Source organism: Acomys russatus, chromosome 10 (genome assembly GCF_903995435.1).
Source record: "Acomys russatus chromosome 10, mAcoRus1.1, whole genome shotgun sequence".
Classification (NCBI taxonomy): Eukaryota; Metazoa; Chordata; class Mammalia; order Rodentia; family Muridae; genus Acomys; species Acomys russatus.
The window spans coordinates 3,097,040-3,115,478 of NC_067146.1; the positions used below are offsets into that span (position 1 = coordinate 3,097,040).

Below are 18,439 nucleotides of genomic sequence, written 5' to 3' on the forward strand. Positions count from 1 at the left end.
GAGCAGCCCTCACTGGCCTGGAACTCACTGTGCAGATCAGACTGATTTCAAACTCACAGAGATCTGCCCACCTCTGCCTTCCAAGTGCAGATTCTATGAGCCATTTTGCCAGCCCACTCTTATTTGTTTTGTTGTTGTTGTTGGTTTAAACTTTTTTTAATTAAAAAATTATGGGCATGCGTGTTTTGCCTACATGTATGTATGTGTACCACATGGATACCTGGTACCCACAGAAGCCAGAAGAGGGTTTCCATGGATACCTGGTACCCACAGAAGCCAAAAGAGAGTTTCCGATCCCCTGGAACTGGAGATAGGTAGGGGTGTGACCTACCATGTAGGTGCTGGGAACTGAACTCAGGTACTTTGGAAGAAGCAGCCAGTGCTCTTAACACGAGCCATCTCTGCAGCCTGCTGTTTGCTTTCTCTGTTGCTGTCGTTCTTAAATTAAGATTTGTTTTTATTTGTGTATCTGCGTTTGTAAGCCCCGTGATTATGTGCCTGTAGAGGCCAGGAGAGGGTGCTGGATCCTTTAGAGCTGGAGATACAGGTGGCTGTGAGCCGCCTGGGAGTAGAACTTGGTTCCTCTGCAGGAGCTACTGCTCTGCACTGCTGCAGCGCCTCCCCAGCCCACTGGTAAGTTTTGTTGTTGAAGGAAGAACTGGCGCCGCATGCATGTTACATTTATGTTCCACCACTGAGCCACATGCCCTCAGCCTCCATCTTCCCCTTCTGAGTCCTTTTCCAACCCAGCGCCAGAGCCTGGCTGCCTTAATCCTAGCCTTGTGGCTTCTCTGAGTGACATCTGGCCCTCACCAGTCCCTGGGGCCGATTGGTTCTGGGAACAGAGATCTTCTCTCCTGGTTGGGCGGGCAATCAGCCTGGTGAGTCACTGTTCTCCTTACCTTTTTTTCCTCCTTGCTACAATCTGCCGCTTTCAGTCTTGTCGCATTTTTCTTTACAGGCAGCTAAAATTACTTAGTTTAAATTCAAAAATGAAAATCTTCTCGGCTAGTTTGAATAGGACCACATCAGCTGCGTTTTAGCAGTTTTGACTTTAGGTTTCTCATTTTGTTAAAAAAACACCACAATGGAGGTGATTAGGGCAAGATGTTCACTGTCTACACAGTCTGCTCTTTGTTGCGGACCTGTCTCACAGAGAAAGAAAAATGGCTTACCCCTTGCATTTGGCAGACATCCTGCCCTCTCTGAGTCAGGAGAGCCAAGCTAAGGCTGAAGAAAAAAAAAATAATGATGAAGGATTCCGAGGCTGCAAGGGTTTGGGATGACACAGCCAGTCTGGGGGCTTTGCAGACTGAAGTCACTGTATTTTCATTGGCCAATCAGCATACCAGCCGCTGCATCAGGCCACACTGATTCTTGGTTTGAAGGAAACATTTTTTCCCTCTCTCTCTTCTCTCTGTCCCTTTTTCGTCCCCTCTTCCCTTACCTTCCCCCTTCCTTTTCTTTATTTCTCTGAATCCTCAGGAAATTAACTGCAAAGACTTGGGCCCTCAGCCTAGCCCCTCACATGTCAGGAAATTCCAAAGGCAGGCTTCCTACATTAATGTGAGCGTGGCTGTGTACGTTTTATGGCAGATATTTAATAACCCTGGCAGCAATGCCTCGGCTGCCAGGAAACAAAGGTGATTTTTTTTTTTCTTAAGCACAAGCAACATCTCGAATTTACACCCGGATGCATGCTCCAAATACTTTAACTTGGATTCAGAGTTTTAGATTTGAACTGCGTTTGGTCATGTGACACTTTTAAATCTTTGTAAAACCAAATTTCTCCCCGCCGATCATGGTTGTGACATTGCAGCGGATGGTTTTAGCATCCTGTAGATTTGACCTTTCCCTGGGCTTCCTCACACATTGCCCACCGCCTAGTGATGCCCGCCACCAGCAGAGTCCACCAGCACCACCCTGGGCTGGCAGTCCCCAACCGCAGTCAGACTAGACTGGACCCTCAGGTGGCATCCAGTTACTGGTTAAAGTTAACTCCATAGCTTTGCCGCATCCAAGTCATTATGAGACCAGCTTCATCAACATGGGTGCCAGCCTCTGAGGCAACTCTGAGCTGCCATGTCTCAAATATGAACTAGTTTAGGAACTTCAGAGGAGGGCTGGAGAGAGAGGTGGCCCAGTGGTTAGGAACTCTTGCTCCTTTTTCAGCTGATCCAAGTTCAGTTCCCAGCACCCATGCCTGGGGCTCACAACCACCTGTAACCCCAGCTCCAGAAAAGTCGGTGACCTCTCCCAGCCTCTGCAGGCTGTGTAGGATTTGTTTATTGTGTGTGTGAGTGTTTGGCTTGCATCTGTGTGCACGTATGTTCCATGTATGTGCTTGGGCACTGGATCTCTTGGAAGGGGAGTTACAGGTGTTGTGAACCACCATGTGGGTGCTGGGAAGCAAGCCAAAGTCCTCTGCAAGAGCAACACGTTCTCTTAGCCACTGAGCTGTCCATCCCACTCCAAATAAGTCTTTTAAAAAGACGGCCTAGCTGACACACAGGAAGGGGATGCAGGCTATCCTATGAGACCTAATAGGCTGTTGCCAGACAGTTGGAGTAGGAGGGCCCCCCCCATCAGAGGTCTAGGGGGAATAGGCAGAAGAGGGAGGGAAGGTGGGAATGAGAATGTAAGAGGGGGAGAGGATAACAATAGGGATGTAATGTGAATAAATTATAATAAATAAAATATACGTTAAAAAAATGTTAAGCTAGGCTTGGTGGTGTGTGCCTGTAATCCCAGCACCTGGGAGGCAGAGGCAGGTGGATCTGAGTTAGAGGCCAGCCTGGTCTACGTAATGAATTCCAGGACAGCCAAGGCTATGTAGAGTGACCCTGTGTGTGTTTGGGGGTGGGGAGTGACCCTTGTGTGTGTTTGGGGGGAGGGGGAGGGGCAGGCACACAGGAGGATCAGAGGAATGCATGAATTGCTTTGCCTCAAGCTGAGAAGCTTGGTTTACAGGGACAATTCTTTCCACCAGTAGCAACATTGGAAAGCAAAGAAGCTTTGGTTGCTGTACTGCATTCTGAGAGCCATCATGTGTCTTATTTTTTATTGGATGGTAAGAACCACTGGGCCTTCGATGCTGTGTGTAGGTCTTCAAGTTTTGCCTCCAGCAATTTCAGAGTTTCAGCTCTCATGAATTTTTCTGCAGATAAGAAATATAGATGATTTTTTTTTCTAGCACTGTTTATTGAATAGGCTGTCTTTTCCAATTTATGTGTTTGACACATTGATCAAAGATTAGGTGGCTGCCACTGTGTGCTCCTTTCTGGGTCCTCCACTCTGTTTCATAAGTCTATACATGTACATGTCTGAAGTTTTTGTTTGATTTTTGGGTTTTTGAGACAGGATCTCTCTGTGCAGCCCTGGCCACTATGTAGCCCAGGCTGGCCTCAAATTCACAAAGATCTGTTTGCCGTTGCTTCCAGAGTGCTGGATTAAAGGTGTGGACCACCAAATCTGGCTAAAAACAACGTTTCACATATTTATTTCATAGCCAGGCATGGTGACGTACACCGTCAGTCCCTGTACTCAAGAGAATTACCATGAGTTCAAGCCTGCATTATAGAGTGAGACACCGTTTGCAAAAAAAAAAAAAATCAATTAATTAATACTCATTTACTTATGCAGCCAACAAATACTTGCTGTGAGTATATTTAGTGTTGGATGTGGGGATTTATTAATGAGCAGAGACCCTCCCCTCACTAGATATATAGGCTAGCAGTGGGAGTACTCTGCCTGTGTGTGGCTTGATTGCTTACTTAGTCCTGCCTGCTCTGAGAAAGCATAAAGTGCTGTGAGAACGTTCAGCAGGTGAGCCCAGCCTGCCAAGGAAGGGCAGCCTTGAGAGGAAGAGGTGTTCTGACGCACAGACAGGAGGAGGCGGCAGACAGAGGGTCATGGAGCGAGCAGGTGCAAGCCCTGAGCTTTCGTTGTGCTGGAGGAACTGACAGATAGGGTGTGGCCAGAGAAGGGTAATGGTTCACAAGGATGGAAGAGGAGGCCCTGAGGGCTGATGGAGCCAGTTCTGGCGGGGCTCAGGAGACTAGAGGAGCAGTGGGAAGCATTTGACAACAGCTTTGAAGGGAGCAATCATCAGATTTGCATCTGTGGCTGAGTGGGTGCTGTGGTCACTCTGTGATGTAATGACAGTGGGGATGGAAGACATGGTCAGCTCCTAGGAGGCTGGGGAGGTGGAAGGCCACTTAGCTGGTTAGGTGTAGGCGGGCTGCGATAAAGGGCTCTGCGGTATGCATAAACATCTGTTTGGCCTTCCAGAGGCCGGCTTTTAAGAGGAGCTTCATTTGAGACATGTTAATTTTGAGGTTCAGGCCCACTGTCTTAAATTAGCATTTAATTTACAAGAATATGGAAAATCCATTAGTAACCCCCATTTGGACATTGGTCATGGGTTTTTTGGTTTGTTTGGTTTGGATTTTTTTTTTTTTTTTTTTTTATGTTTTCTTGGAGGCAGTTTTATGATGTACTCCAGGCTGGCTTCAAACTCAAGCTCCTCTGCCTCAACCTCCTGAGACTGGGATTAGGCTTGGAATGGGGAGGAGAAAGAGAGGGAGCTTGTTGGGGAGGGGCCATGCTGGAGATGTCTCAGCTGCTCGCCTGACATCCATGAGGACCTGGGTTGGATCCCCAGCACTGTGAGCAGCAGGCGTGATGTGCACACTAGCAGTCCCCCAGCACTGAGGATGCAGAGCGAGAGAATCAGAGGTCAGAGGCCATCCTCAGCTGCAAGTGAGTTGGACCAAGCCTGGCTTACAGAAGTGATATAGTCACGTCTCTAAAACCAGCTGTCACGTGATCATTGGAGGGCTGGGAAGGCAAAGACCTTGCCAGATAAGCAGGGACTCCTTGCCTTCAGTTCAGTAGTTTTGAGCACTGTTGCACCCAAGGCGGGTAGTTAGTGCGCCTGTGGGAGGTGAAGGGTATGAGGGCTGGCCATGGTTGCTAGAGAGGCACCTGTTTGCTCGTGCTTGTCATTTCATGCGTTAACCTCTGGAAAGTCCCTTTTTCCTCCGAGTTAATACATGAAGTTGCTGAAACCCCACTCGAGTTCAAACGTGTTTGTGGAGAATGAGCTTACTGGATCAGTCATTCAGGTGAGCAGATTTCTCTTCAGGACGTGTGAGCTCCTGTGTCGCCCCTGGGCTGTTCTCACGCAAGAGGAGACCGGGCTGAGCTCTTGATGAGTTTAAAGTTTCTATTGAGTCACATAGACCCTGCTGTAAGTCTAAAGAGGCAGCCCTGGGCTGAGGGAGCAGGCGGCTTACAAAGGTATGAAAATCACAAGTTTGTTGCATCCCCTTGACGTAGCTGTGATGGCTATTAGCAAGCCTGACAGAGAAGAATAGGGTGCATTTGTGTCACCATAGTATTTCTGTTTGGTTAGGGGAGCAGAGAGCCTTTTGGTTACAGAAACGGAACAATGCAGGTTAGCAAAAATCCCTGCAAGTACCGCACACGCCTGAGGGTCACCCTGACCTCAGTGTTAGCCCAAAGTCAGGTCAGGATTTAGCAAGTACGTTTTTCTCACTTCGCCTGAACCTCAGAACAAGAGGACAGAAGTCCCTGCACGCCACCACTTGCCCATTTGATGCTGATTCGTGACACAGATAAGCCAGACCTCGTAATAACCACAACTCTGCTGACCTGTTATGCTAGAAACTGTTCCTGAGAGATCTGTGCCCTCCCCCCTCTGCTCCTCTGTGGACTTTGTTTTGTGTCGGTTTGCATTTCACACCTTGGTCACCTCCCAAATCAGGACTTAAACACAGAGGTGGAATTGCCACTAGGAAACTCTGTGGCAGCTTATTTTACAAGTTAAGCTTTGCAGCAGAGGCAGGAAGTTCAAAGGACAGCCTGGGCTAACATAATGAGACCCTCTCTCCAAAAGCCAGGGACTGAGACAGGCATGGTGACGCACGCCTTTAATCCCAGCACTCAGGAGATAGAGGTGAGCAGATCTCTGAGTTTGCGGGCAGCCTGGTTTACAGAATGAATTCCAGGACAGTCAGTACTATACAGAAGAAACCCTGTCTAGAAAAACAAAACAAACAAAGCCATGGGCTCAGGGTAAAGTGACAGGGCACTTGCCCAGTGTGCGCAAGGCTGTGCCGGCTCTGTACTGTGGCTCAGGTACCGTGATGCATGAGTGGGCACAGCTTGCACAGGTTGGTTCTCTGCTTCAACCATGTGAGTCTAGGAGACTGAACTCAGGTCGTCAGGCTTGGTGGCCAGCACCTTTACCTGCTGAGCCGTCTCATGAGCCCTGGGTTTTATAGTATTCTTTTTGTTTTGTTTTGTTTTTGTTTGTTTGTTTGTGGGTTTTTTGTTGTTGTTATGTTTTTGAGACAGGGTTTCTCTGGAACTCACTCTGTAGACCAGGTTGGCCTCGAACTTATACAACTCCGCCTGCCTCTGCCTCCATGAGTACTGGGGCTAAAGGCAAGAGCCACCACTGCCCTGCTCTTGTTTTGTTTTTGTTATTATTTTATTGTGGGTTGTTGTTGTTTGTTTTGAGATGGGATCTACATCCCAGACTGGTGTGAAACTCACTCACTGCAGCCTAAGTGGCTGAGGACTACTGACAGTTCTCCTTCCTCAGAGTGTTGGGATTATAAAATGAGTCACCATGCCCAGCTTTGCCCAACTTTTATCTTTGTTATTTTTTAATTTTTAAAGTTTTGTTATTTTATTTACTTGTTATTGTATTATGTTGTACTTTTTTGGTTTTTGTTTTAATTAATGTATTTTATGTGCATTGTTTTGCCTGCACATAATGTCTATGTGAGGGTGTCAGGTCCCCTGAACCGCAGTTGAGTTGCCATTTGGGTGCTGGGAATTGAACCCAGGTCCTCTTGAAGAACAGTTGGTGCTCTTAACCCTTGAACCATCTCTCCAGCCCCTTGTACTTTGTTGTTGTTGTTGTTTTGTTTTGTTTTGTTTTGTTTTAGGCAGGGCCTCATTATGTAGCTCTGCCTGATCTGGAATTCACTATATAGACCAGCCTGGCCTAGAACTCACATAGATCTGCCTGCCTCTGCCTCCTGAGTGCTGGGATTAAAGGCTTCTTCCATAATGCCTAGCTTTGCTTTTTAAGACAGAATCTCAGCCAGGCGTGGTGGCGCACGCCTTTAACCCCAGCACTTGGGAGGCAGAGGCAAGCAGATTTCTGTGAGTTCGAGGCCAGCCTAGTCTACAAAATGAGTCCAGGACAGCCAGGGCTACACAGAGAGACCCTGTCTTGGGGGGGGTGGGGGTGGCAGAGGGACAGAATCTCATTATGCAGACCAGGCTGGCCTGGAACATACTGCACCTCCCTGTTTCAGCCTCCCAGGTGGGGGCACTGCAGACATGTGTCACCATGCCTGCCTCTTAATCAAGTTCCAAAAGAAAGTTTTTACAATGTAGTCTTTCAAAGTGCTGTTCAGATTGCCAAACCCTTTTATGTGTTGGGATTCAAACACAAAGCATGCCTCATGTGGACATCCTGCTCTCATGAATGTGGAAAAAAATCACAGCAGAGCTAAAGTATATCTTGACAGTCCAGGGTGTCCAGCAGGAGCCATGAGGATAAAGGTTTTAATCCCATCCCAACAAGCCCATGATCATTCAGATTAGATATTGTATCGCATGCACTGCAAGAAAGAGAGCTTGGGGCTGGAGAGATGGCTCAGAGGTTAAGGGCACCGCCGACTGCTCCTCAGGAGGTCCTGAGTTCAATTCCCAGCAACCACATGGTGGTTCACAGCCATCTATGATGTGATCTGATGCCCTCTTCTGGCCTGCAAGTGTGCATACAGGCAGAGCATTGTATACATAATAAATAAATAAATATTTTAAAAAAGAGAGAGAGCGCTTGGGGCTCTCTGTGCAAGCCACACCTTCACCCCACCACCTGGCCTCATAGTGCTAGTATGGACAAGTAGCCTGGGCTGGCAGAGGTCAGCGCAACACAGCGCAGTGCCGTCCCCAAAGGAGGGGCTGTCACTCCATCAGCCTCTTATGCCTCCACTGGGGTCTGCTACAAGTCAAGTGTTTGCCCCAGGCTTACAAGCTCTGCAGCCCCGGCCCGAAAGCTCTGGCTTGGTCCCTTTGCACTCTGACCTGTGCTGTGTTCAGAGCCAGCCTAAACTGACTCCGGCTCTCTTTTTTGTTTTCTTTCACGGTGCACAACCCAGAAAGTCCTATGAGTTTGAAGACTTACTACAGTCTTCATGTGAGAACAGCAGGGTGGACTGGTACGCACAGACCAAATTGGGACTCGCTCGCACTTTATCGGAGGAGAACGTTTACGAAGACATTCTAGGTAAGAGGCCGGAGGGTCTCGGGAGAGCGGTGAGTGTAAGTTTCTGCTTGAAACTGTGTGTGTGTGTGTGTGTGTGTGTGTGTGTCTGTCTGTCTGTCTGTCTGTCTGTCTGAGACAAACGGAGGGTTGAAGTGAAGTTTCTGCTTGAAACACCTGTGTGTGTGTGTGTGTGTGTGTGTGTGCGCGCACTCGACAGAGGCACAGTCAATGCATGAGAAAGCGGCAGGTAGGCAGGCCAGAAGAGTGGGCCTCCATGGGCTGAAGGAGCGAGGATCAGCTGGCACTGAGTCGCTGAGCGAGCCGGCAACAGGTGGTCCAAGAAAGCAAAGCCTGCACCTCAAGATCAAGGATGGAGTCTTGTCTCTGCCACTTGTTAGTTTCATGACTTCAGCTGGTGACATAAGGGCTCAGGATTTGAGGTGGGTTTTTTTGGCTTTGGTTTGGTTTGGTTTGGTTTGGTTTTTCGAGACAGGGTTTCTCTGTGTGGCCTTGGCTGTCCTGGACTCGCTTTGTAGACCAGGCTGGCCTCGAACTCACAGCAGTCCGCCTGCCTCTGCCTCCCGAGTGCTGGGATTAAAGGTGTGCGCCCACCATGCCTGGCTAGGATTTGAGTTCTTTGTCTGTCTGTTGATGATGGCTCCCAAGCAAGTTGCTAAAGGACTGGTGAAAATATAAAAGGCCTGTTTTCCAACAGGCCTCTTCTCCATTATCAGCTGTGGAATGACACTGTAGGCCAGTGTGTTCTTTCAAATAACACAAGAGTGTGACTCTGACAGGATAGCAAAGACTGGGCTAAATGAATGTCTGTAACTAGAAGAATAACCTTCATGTAGCTCTTTTCTTTTTTTAATTTATTAATTTAATTTATTTTATGTATATGAGTGCTCTATCTGCATGTACACCTGCACGCCAGAAGAGGGCACCGGATCACATTATAGATGGTTGTGAGCCACCATGTAGTTGCTGGGGCTTGAACTCAGGACCTCTTGGAAGAGCAGCCAGTGCTCTTAACTGCTGAGCCATCTCCCCCGCCCTTGACGTAGCTCTTAAGACTCCTCAGCTTTCACAGAGGACATAGATCCAAAGTTTGTTTCAGCATTCAGTAATCTTCAGGGAGGTGTGAGCTCAGACCTGAGTCTGCGAGTGGTGGTAGAGGAAGTGAGCTGGTATACCCGCAGTGTGGCTTGGAGACCGCAGGCCAGTGTCTCCGGCACCAGCTGTGTGACTTTGGCTGTCACTGTGACCGATTACAAAGCCACCAACTCCAGAAGTTCTGGAGGTGCTTGGAGAAGTCGGGGTGCTGGACATATTGTGGTCTCATATGAAGAACCGAAGGAGAAACTTGTACTCTGGATCTTTCAAACGTCACTTAGGAGCTGCTCCCCAGAGAACCCAGGAGAGCTGCTTTGCCGACGGCTGACGGAAGTGAAAGAGAAGTACCAGACCGCTGTAGAAGAAAATAATAGGGGGCTGAGAGATGGCTCAGAGGTTAAGAGTGCTGGCTGCTCTTCCAGGGTTCCTGAGTTCAATTCCCAGCAACCACAGATCAGAGCCTGGGACCCGCAAGTACCAGCAAAACTCCCTAGTCACTCAGGAGTCTAGACCACCTTAGATTTTGTGTTGACTTTTAGAGCCAGAAGTGTCTTTCAATGATGGCCTTGGGCCTGGGCTGTCAGGCCTCCCTGAGCTTACCTCTGAGGCAGAGGCTGGGCCAGCAGAGCAGCAAGCCCTGAAACTGAGAGTGGAATTTATCTTGATGCAGCTCCAAGTGGAGTTATCCCTCAGTGAGAACCAAGATCTGCTACCATGAGGAAGGAACGGCCAGCAAAACAGCACACAGCCCCCAAGCACACCATGGCGTGAGAGATGGCGCAGCAGTTAAAAGCCCTGCCTGCGATTGCAGAGGACCCGGGTTCAGTTCCCAGTGCCCACTTAGAGGCGCATAACCATCTGTAACTCTGATGCCAAGGCACTTGACACCCTCTCTGGCCTTCTCAGGCATTAGCCATGCACGTGGCGCACAGATAATATGTTCAAACAAAACACCATTCACATAAAATAAAATAAGTCTTTTTGTTGTTGTTGTTGTTTGAGACAGGGTTTCTCTGTGTAGCCTTGGCTGTCTTGGACTCGCTTTGTAAACCAGGCTGGCCTTGAACTCACAGAGATCCACCTGCCTCTGCCTCCCAGAGTGCTGGGATTACAGGCATGTGCCACTGTGCCTGACTAAAATAAATCTTTAAAAAAGAGAAAAGGCAGAGTTTGTTAGTTCCTGACCTGTTTTGCTATTGATCACAGATCCACCAATGAAGGAAAATCCTTATGAGGATGTGGAGTTACACGGCCGCTGCCTGGGCAAGAAGTGTGTCTTGACTTTCCCTGGATCTCCCACCTCCTCCATCCCAGACACGTCCACCAAGGTACTAGGTGGGGCACACTGGAGCTCCTCATATGCATCTGTCTCATGTTTTCTGACTGGTCTCCAGGAACCAGCCCTCTCCGCTGAGCTCCCTAGAATACTGCTGGGTGTGTAGCTTAGGGCCGTCTCCTGACTGAGACACTACAAAGCCGTGCGTTCAAACTGCACAGCTTCTGACAGGTGTCCCGAGCCAGGTGTGGTGGACCACACCTGCAGTCCCAACACCTGGAAGCCAGAGGCAGGGAACTGCTGCTCAAATGTCAGGGCCAGCCTGCTTGACGCAGTAAGTTCCAGAGTAGCCTGACTAAGAAAGTGAAATCCTGACTATAAATAAACAAACAAGGAAATGGAAAAGGGCTCCCTAATGAGATATAAGAAAGAAAGGCTTGATGTAGTGTGCTACCATCTGTGTACATTTTTTTAGAAAGGTCTCTTTATTTGCCGCGTGGTGGTGCATGCCTTTATTCCCAGCCCCTGGGAGGCGGAGATGGGCAGACCTTTGTGAGGCTGAAGGCAGTCTGATCTGCACAGTGAATTCCAAGCATCCAGAACTACACAGTGAGACCCTGCCTTAAAAAAAAAAAAAAAAAATAGGTACTTATTTGTGTTTTATGTATATATTTGAGTTTATGTGTATCACATGTGTGCAGGACCCTTGGAGGCCACAAGAGGGCGTGCGATCTGCTTAAACTGGAGTAATAGGTAGTTGTGAGTCCTCTGTAAGAGCTCTTAATCACTGAGACGTCTCTCTAGACCCCGTGAGCACTTTTTAACATACTATATGTACTTGTACGCTGACATCTGTTTGCACATGTGCAGAATACTTCAGTGAGGGAAGCAGCTCCCTTGGGGGTGCTCTCCTGATGTCTGAGGACCCAGAGGTCAAGACTCCAAGACTGACTTCCTTTCCCAGAAGATCCTTCTGAACCCTTTAGGGGATTTGTTGTTGAGGAAAGTGAATAAAGGAAGACCTTGTTTAAACTGCCAGTGTCACTCAAAGTCCATTGTGAGGATTTGTTCCCCGCCTGAGAATTGCAGCTGTATTCCTAGTCCCCCAGAGCGGGACTGGCATTTGCTGGAAGGTGGGGAGGGTCTTCATGGGGCATGCTTTCTACACCCGGTGTCAGACAGAAACACTTCCAGCCACAGGCTTCTAGAAGAATCCGTGGCGTAACCTGTCGTGAAGGGTGAGGCTTACCGGCCCCGTGTCATCTGCCTGAACCAATTAACTTGCTCGCTGGTGGAGAAGACGATTGTCCTGAGGTGTGCGTGGTAACTGATTCATCAGCAGTTTCTACTTGCCCTGGACTTGCCTTGTGTTCTCATTAGAATGTGAATGCGTCTAACATTTAGGACCTTCCTTTGCTCCTGTGGCTAGACTGGCTTAGAAACATAGCATAAGGGCTGAGGGTATGCATATCAGTGGCAGAGAGCACACAGCCCTGGCGCAGGCCCCGGAAAGAACTAGGCAAATTGCCTCACATCTGTGATCCCTCCACTTGGGAATCTGAGGCAGGAAGACCAGAAAGAAGTCTCAAGGCCAGCTTCATCTATGTCATGAGTTCAAGGTCAGCTTGGAATGTGTGTGACCCTACCTCCAAATAAGAAAGGAAGGCAGGGAGGGAGGGCAGAGCGGGAGTTTGGGAGATGGCTCAGTCAATAAAGTGCGGGTTGTGGGAGCATGAGGACTGAGTTCAACCCCCAGAATCCATGTTCAAGGCTGGGTGTGGAAATGTGCACTTACAATCCCAGTGCTGGAGAGGCAGAGAGGCTTATGGCTAGCTGAACTAAAGAGTTCTAAGCCACTGAGAGACCCTGTCTCAAAAAGGAAGGAAGGGAGAGAGAGAGAGGGAGGGAGGGAGGGAGGGAGGGAGGGAGTGAGGGAGGGAGGTATTTTTTAAAAAGGCAAGCCGGGCATGGTGGTGCACACTTTTAATCCCAGCACTCGAGAGGCAGAGGCAGGCAGATCATTGTAAGTTCGAGGCCAGCCTGGTCTACAAAGTGAGTCCAGGACAGTCAAGGCTACACAGAGAAACCCTGTCTCGAAAAACCTAAACAGATAAATAAAACAGGTGGGTGGCATCCTAAAGAGCAGCACCATAGGTAGGCCTCTGGCCTCCATGCAGGTGTGTACACACATGTGCATGTAGACAAAAAAGAAGCAGCCATGCTTACTCTGCCCCTCACAGCCTACCTGGCTCTCCACGCAGGGAGTCACATGAAAAGCATCTGCCCTGAACAGCTGTGGGCTGAGTAGCCTGTCCTGTCCCTGCTAGGCTGGGCAACCCTGGAGCCTGTGCCACCACAACAGCCAAACTAGAGTGGTAGTGATGCCAGTCAGGCTTTGTGTCTAGATGTGGTTGCCCAGGACAGCACCGTGCACTGACCAGTGCCCCTGAGGTTACAGGCTGTTAGGGCCTGGGCAAGTCATCACTGGGGCCCAGTGTCTTAAGCTTGTTAACTCTGCTCCCACTTCTGGGTGTCTGGTCTGTGCCCCCGCTCTGAGGAACAGCTGCAGCCATTGCTACTTTGTCTACTTAGCTCATCAGCTATTCATTGAGCGTCTGCCTCATCTGGGCTACATATGGGACCTTAGAATTATTTGAGGCAGCCCCTCTGTGTTGAACTCCCCCTACCTACCCGCCTCAGAAAGCCCTACACCATCTTTGGGATGTTCGTTTAATTAACGCCTGTCTGGTCCCAATGGAAAGGGAGGGACAGTGGGACGGAGTCTCCTTAGAATGGAGCAGATGTGTAGGCAGAGCAGATGCTGTGGTCTGTGAACTCAAAACAATGTTACGTAACCATGCCTACTACACGCCACAACACAAGGAATGTAGCAGCAACTTAGAAAGAGATCGTGGGTGGGTGGGTGTGGAGTATGCTCGCATGTTCTCATGTATATGGGGTGTATTGCATGTGTGCACTGAACGTGTGCATGTGCAGGTAGGTCTAAAGCTGACGCTGGGTGTCCTCAGCCACTCTCCACTTTTATTGAGTGAGCGAGAGGCTTACTGAATCTGCAACTTTGCTACTCTGCCTAGCCAGCTTGCCCAGGAAATCCCGACACAGCCTCCTGAGTGCTGGGCTTGCAGGTGTATGATCACATCTGCCCAGCTGTTTGTGTCAGTGCTGGAGATCCAAACTGCAGTCCTCACACCGGCACGTGGAGCCATGTGCCGAGCCTCTGCTTCTGGGTTTTGAGATGGGGATCTCAGTCTGTAACCCTGGCTAGCCTCAAACTGGAATTCTCCTGCACCAGCTTCCTGAGTGTGGTGATTATACAGATGTGTGTTACCTACTACAACTGTCATTTTAAAATATTTTATTTAAATTTTAATGTGCCTTGGTGTAGGGGTGTCAGATCTTGAAGTTACAGACAGTTGTGAGCTGCCATGTGTGTGCTGGGAATTGAACCCGGGTCCTTTGGAAGAGCAGGCAGTGTTCTTAACAACTGAGCCATCTCTCCGGCCCTTTAGGACTCATTTTTATGTCAGAGAAAGACATGCTAATCAAGGCAGTCCTTTTCATATATATGAATGTATGCATATATACAAATATATACATATATACAAGTATACATATACACACAAATATACACACCCATTTAGCCAAAACGGTCTCAGCTTCAGCCCATGTCATCTCCCTCTGAGGAGATGCCAGGACCCATCACAGCTTCCCTGCAACAGCTCAAGAGGCCTGAACAGGGAAGTCAGACCTCAGGCCCAGAGGGTCCTTCAGACTTTACACGTTTTCTGTGATGCCCGGTGAGGTCCAGTGACACAGCTGCCGGAAGGAGGCGTGGTGAGATTGGGCACTATGTCTGGTGGTGTAAGGCGCTCCCATCAACAGTAGAATCTGCTGGATGACAGCCTGAAAAACACAGTGGCGTCCCTTTCATGTTACAGTCAGGGTTTGGCAAACTACTGCCGGTTGCTGATTTTTATGGGTGAAGTTGTATGAGATTTTAATGAATGAAGTCATATCACCCCATTTAGTCCTTCACACATTACGTATGGACTTGGCACGGTTAAGAAGCCGCAGCACAGAGGGCATGGCCCACACTGCCACAGATACCATCTGGCTTTGAAGAAAAACTTTTCTGGTTCCTACTAAATATAAGACTCATACTTTGCTTTCCAAAGCTTCAGCAAGCAGGCATCTTCTCTGTGGTACCATTTCTCCAGTAGCCTCAGGTCTCTCAGAGCCTCAAGTAGATACTCCTGTTAGAATTTGCTTCTTTATACTGAGCCTCGGACTGTGCTAGATACTTGGGAGGCTCATCCCAGTGTCCTGCTGCAGCTTTTATCAAACAAGAAGCTACCCAATGCTCACTCTTCCCCAGAGCTCCCTGGATGTTTAATTGTTTGGGTGCTCAGCCTGCACATAGCTTCTGCCAGACTCCTCAGCGTGCTCTCCAGAGTGGGGTACCCTAGTTTGGTTGTTTCCCTTCTCAGATCTCTTCGTGGGTCAGATCTCCTGTAAGCAAACACTGGCACAGTGTAAACGTGAGTAAAAGCAGAAGCCAGCAGTTACATAGGTTGCAGTGCCACGAAAGCATTGGGGCACTTCCTTGGGTTTCACTGCAGGTGGAATCAGGCTGCTAAGATGGCTGCTCTCTGCCAAGGCGATGAAGATGCCCACACTGGCCATAGCGGGTCAGTGCTCCAGTGTTGGAAGCTTCCTGGGCAGAGCAATTCCTTGTCCCTCTAGAGCCTGGATGGATCGGAAAACCAACCACAGGGCAGATAGGAGTTTGGTTCCTGGAAGTTTTGAAAAAGAAAAGCATCTGAAGAGTCTGCTACTTGGAACTGAGTGAGCCTAGGGAGTTCGGGAACAAAATAGGCCTATTCTGTGAGGGCTTAAGGTGTGGTAGACAGGGCTTTGTAAATGAGAAAGAAAGGCTCATTCATTAAATAGAGTAGGGATAAGTTAGCTCAGAGGGCGATGCCTTAGATTAGCATATCATAATATAAATAACTGATAGATTAATGAATAAAATATGTTCAAAAGCAAACCAAGACAATCCAGACAAAAATAGAATTCAATATTAAACATCTAACAAGAGACAGATTTTCTCTTTTCTAATTTTTTTCTTTTTCATGTATCTCTTTGTGTATGTGTGCTTTTGCATGTACCACGGCCAGCATGTGGAGGTCGGGCAGCCTGTTGAGTTGTTCCCTCCTTCTACCTTGTGGGACCCATGGGTCAGTCTCAGGGCTCCTACCTGCTGAGCCATCTCACCGCAGGAGATAGGCTCTCTAGGTAAAGAAGGAGGAAGTTAAAGGGCTAGAGAGAAGGCGCCGTGGATAAGCAATACTTACTGCTCTTGCAGAGGACTAGAGTTTTCCCAGTACCCATTTCAGGCTGCTCTCAGTGGCCTGTAATTCCAGCTCCAAAGGAATACAATGTCTTTGGTCTCTGCAAGCATGTATGTAGGATCTGCCTACCTCTCCCTCCCAAGTACTGGGATTAAAGGCATGCGCCACCACCACCCAGCTGAGAACACATCTTAAGATTGCCAGAAAAACAAGAGGGTCCTCAAAGGAAAATAGCATTACATCAACAACATACAAAGAGAGTCAGAACTACTGAGTGGCAGGCACTCTTCCAGACACTTTATATCTTAAAACACACAGAAATCAGCGTGCTACGCCTTGCTTTTTTACACTGAGCAGCATAGAGCTGATGGGCCAGCAAGGTGGCTCAGTGGCTAAAGCGCTTGCTGCATAAGCCTCATGTGCCTCATGGGAGTTCCACAAACTGGGTAGGTTTAGTCCTGCAAGTCCCAGGATGTGTGTCTTTTGTTAAGCTTCGTCTATACGGCCAAAGAGTGGAAGCAGGTGGCTTCCCACGAATCTGAAGAGAGGTTGGATTAGATTTACATCCTTTGTCACCTAAGTTTCCCACACCTGGATGGTAACACAGCATAGTCAACATAGTTAGCACAGCAAACCCCAGGTACCCGGGGAACCCGCCCTGCCCCGCTCACTTCCCTGCCGTGGCACTGAGATCGCCCACCCCGGCCCCTTTGTGTAGACTTACGCCTGTCTCCTTTCTCACACAGCAGTCCTTGCCCAAGTCTGCGTTTTCCCGGCAAAATTCAGAGAGAAGAAACTTCAAACTGCTGGACACGAGGAAGCTGAGTCGGGATGGAACTGGGTCCCCTCTGAGAACCAGCCCCCCCTCTACACCCAGCAGCCCGGATGACACTTTCTTTAACCTCGGAGACCTGCAGAATGGCAGAAAGAAGAAAAAGATCCCCAGGGTAATACATACTTTGGATTTTGAGGTCGGGGATGTACCCCCCACTTCTCTGTAGAGGGGGTTGAGGAGAGATAGTGTGAGGTCCTCTGCTTTCTTTGTCACCGTGAGACAGGTGGACACAGTGAAGGCAGCAGACTGGGATGTGTGGCTGTCTTCTCAGTTGTTATGACAGTCCTGTGGCCTTTGCTTTAGCTGTTCCTCTCCCCGACTGCTTACCTAACCTTTTGGTTCTTTATGGTTTTCATGTATGGGTGTTTTGCTTGTATGTAATGTGCGCCTCGCGCATTCCTAGTGTCTGGAGGCCAGACAAGAGCATTAGCTCCTCTGGAACTGGCGTTACAGCTAGTTATGAGTTGCCATGTGGGTGCTGGGAAGTGAACATGGGTCCTTGGCAGGGGTAGCCGATGCTCTTGCCCACTGACCCATCTCTCTATCCCAATCCCACGCCTTTATGCTGCTTGTTTGTCTCAACTGTGCATGGTAGGTTTCCCTCTCCTTCCCCGACCCAAGGTTAACTTGGAGGCCGCCCTTGTGGAAAGAAAAAGTGGGGCATGACTTCAGGGGCTCTGCTTGAAGGTGCCGGTCAGTAATGGCACCTCAGAGGAGCAATAGAGATGAAGGACATCCAAGGAGAAGTAAGAGTCTTCATCACCTGGAAGGTTAAAGGCAAGAGACGTTTGAAATAACCTAAAACAACTCTCTGGATATCAGGTCCAGAGAGGCTGAAGAAATGGCCTGCTGGGACCCAGATGGAGAGAGCGTCAGAAAACTAAAGTGTAGTAAAAATAAAGATTGAGTATTTAGCTAGGTACAGTTGCTCATCCCTGTAGTCCAAACACTCAGGAGACTGAGGCAGGAGGATCACAGTCAATTCAAAGACAGCCTTAGCTACATAGTGAGTTCTGCCACCCCCTCGCCCCCACACCAAAGAAAGTAGTGTCAAGGGTAGTGCTAGGTGGTAGCATACAAGCCCAGTGCTCCCAGTACCCTGGGTTTATCCATCAGCACCCCCAAAAAATGATAAACTAATTTTAGTATGGAAATCTGAGGCACATGTGCCATGTACTCTTTGACAAGCCCCAGTCATCTGGCACAGCATATGAATCCACTCAGTACCTCAGAGAGAGACACACAGGAAACACCAAATCCTGTCTGTCCAACAGCAAGAGAGGCCTTTGCATTTGAAGCAGCAGATCTGCCCTCGCATAAGCAGCTGTCATAAGCAATGACAGCCCACATGGCACGGAAGATGCTGTGGGGTGAAGCAGGGGCCTTGTCATGGCCTTGGGATGTGTCACACTTCAGAGCATCCTGGTCACTCCCACGCCACACATGTGCCGCTGTATGCAGGGGACCAGTGAGGCTGGGAGCGAGGTTCCTCCACAGAGCTCCCCTTTGCACAGACAGGAGTAGGACTC

At 48.9% G+C, this 18,439-nt stretch overlaps 1 protein-coding gene across 1 annotated transcript in view; it reads left to right on the plus strand.

Annotated features, from left to right (window-relative positions):
* Dennd2a (DENN domain containing 2A) overlaps positions 1-18,439 on the plus strand; it is a 61,586-nt gene that overhangs the window by 11,194 nt on the left and 31,953 nt on the right. Inside the window, exons 3-5 of the mRNA XM_051152431.1 lie at positions 8,208-8,335; positions 10,634-10,755; positions 16,822-17,022. Of these exons, the coding sequence (XP_051008388.1) occupies positions 8,208-8,335; positions 10,634-10,755; positions 16,822-17,022 (451 nt within the window). The remainder of the gene's footprint in view (positions 1-8,207; positions 8,336-10,633; positions 10,756-16,821; positions 17,023-18,439) is intronic.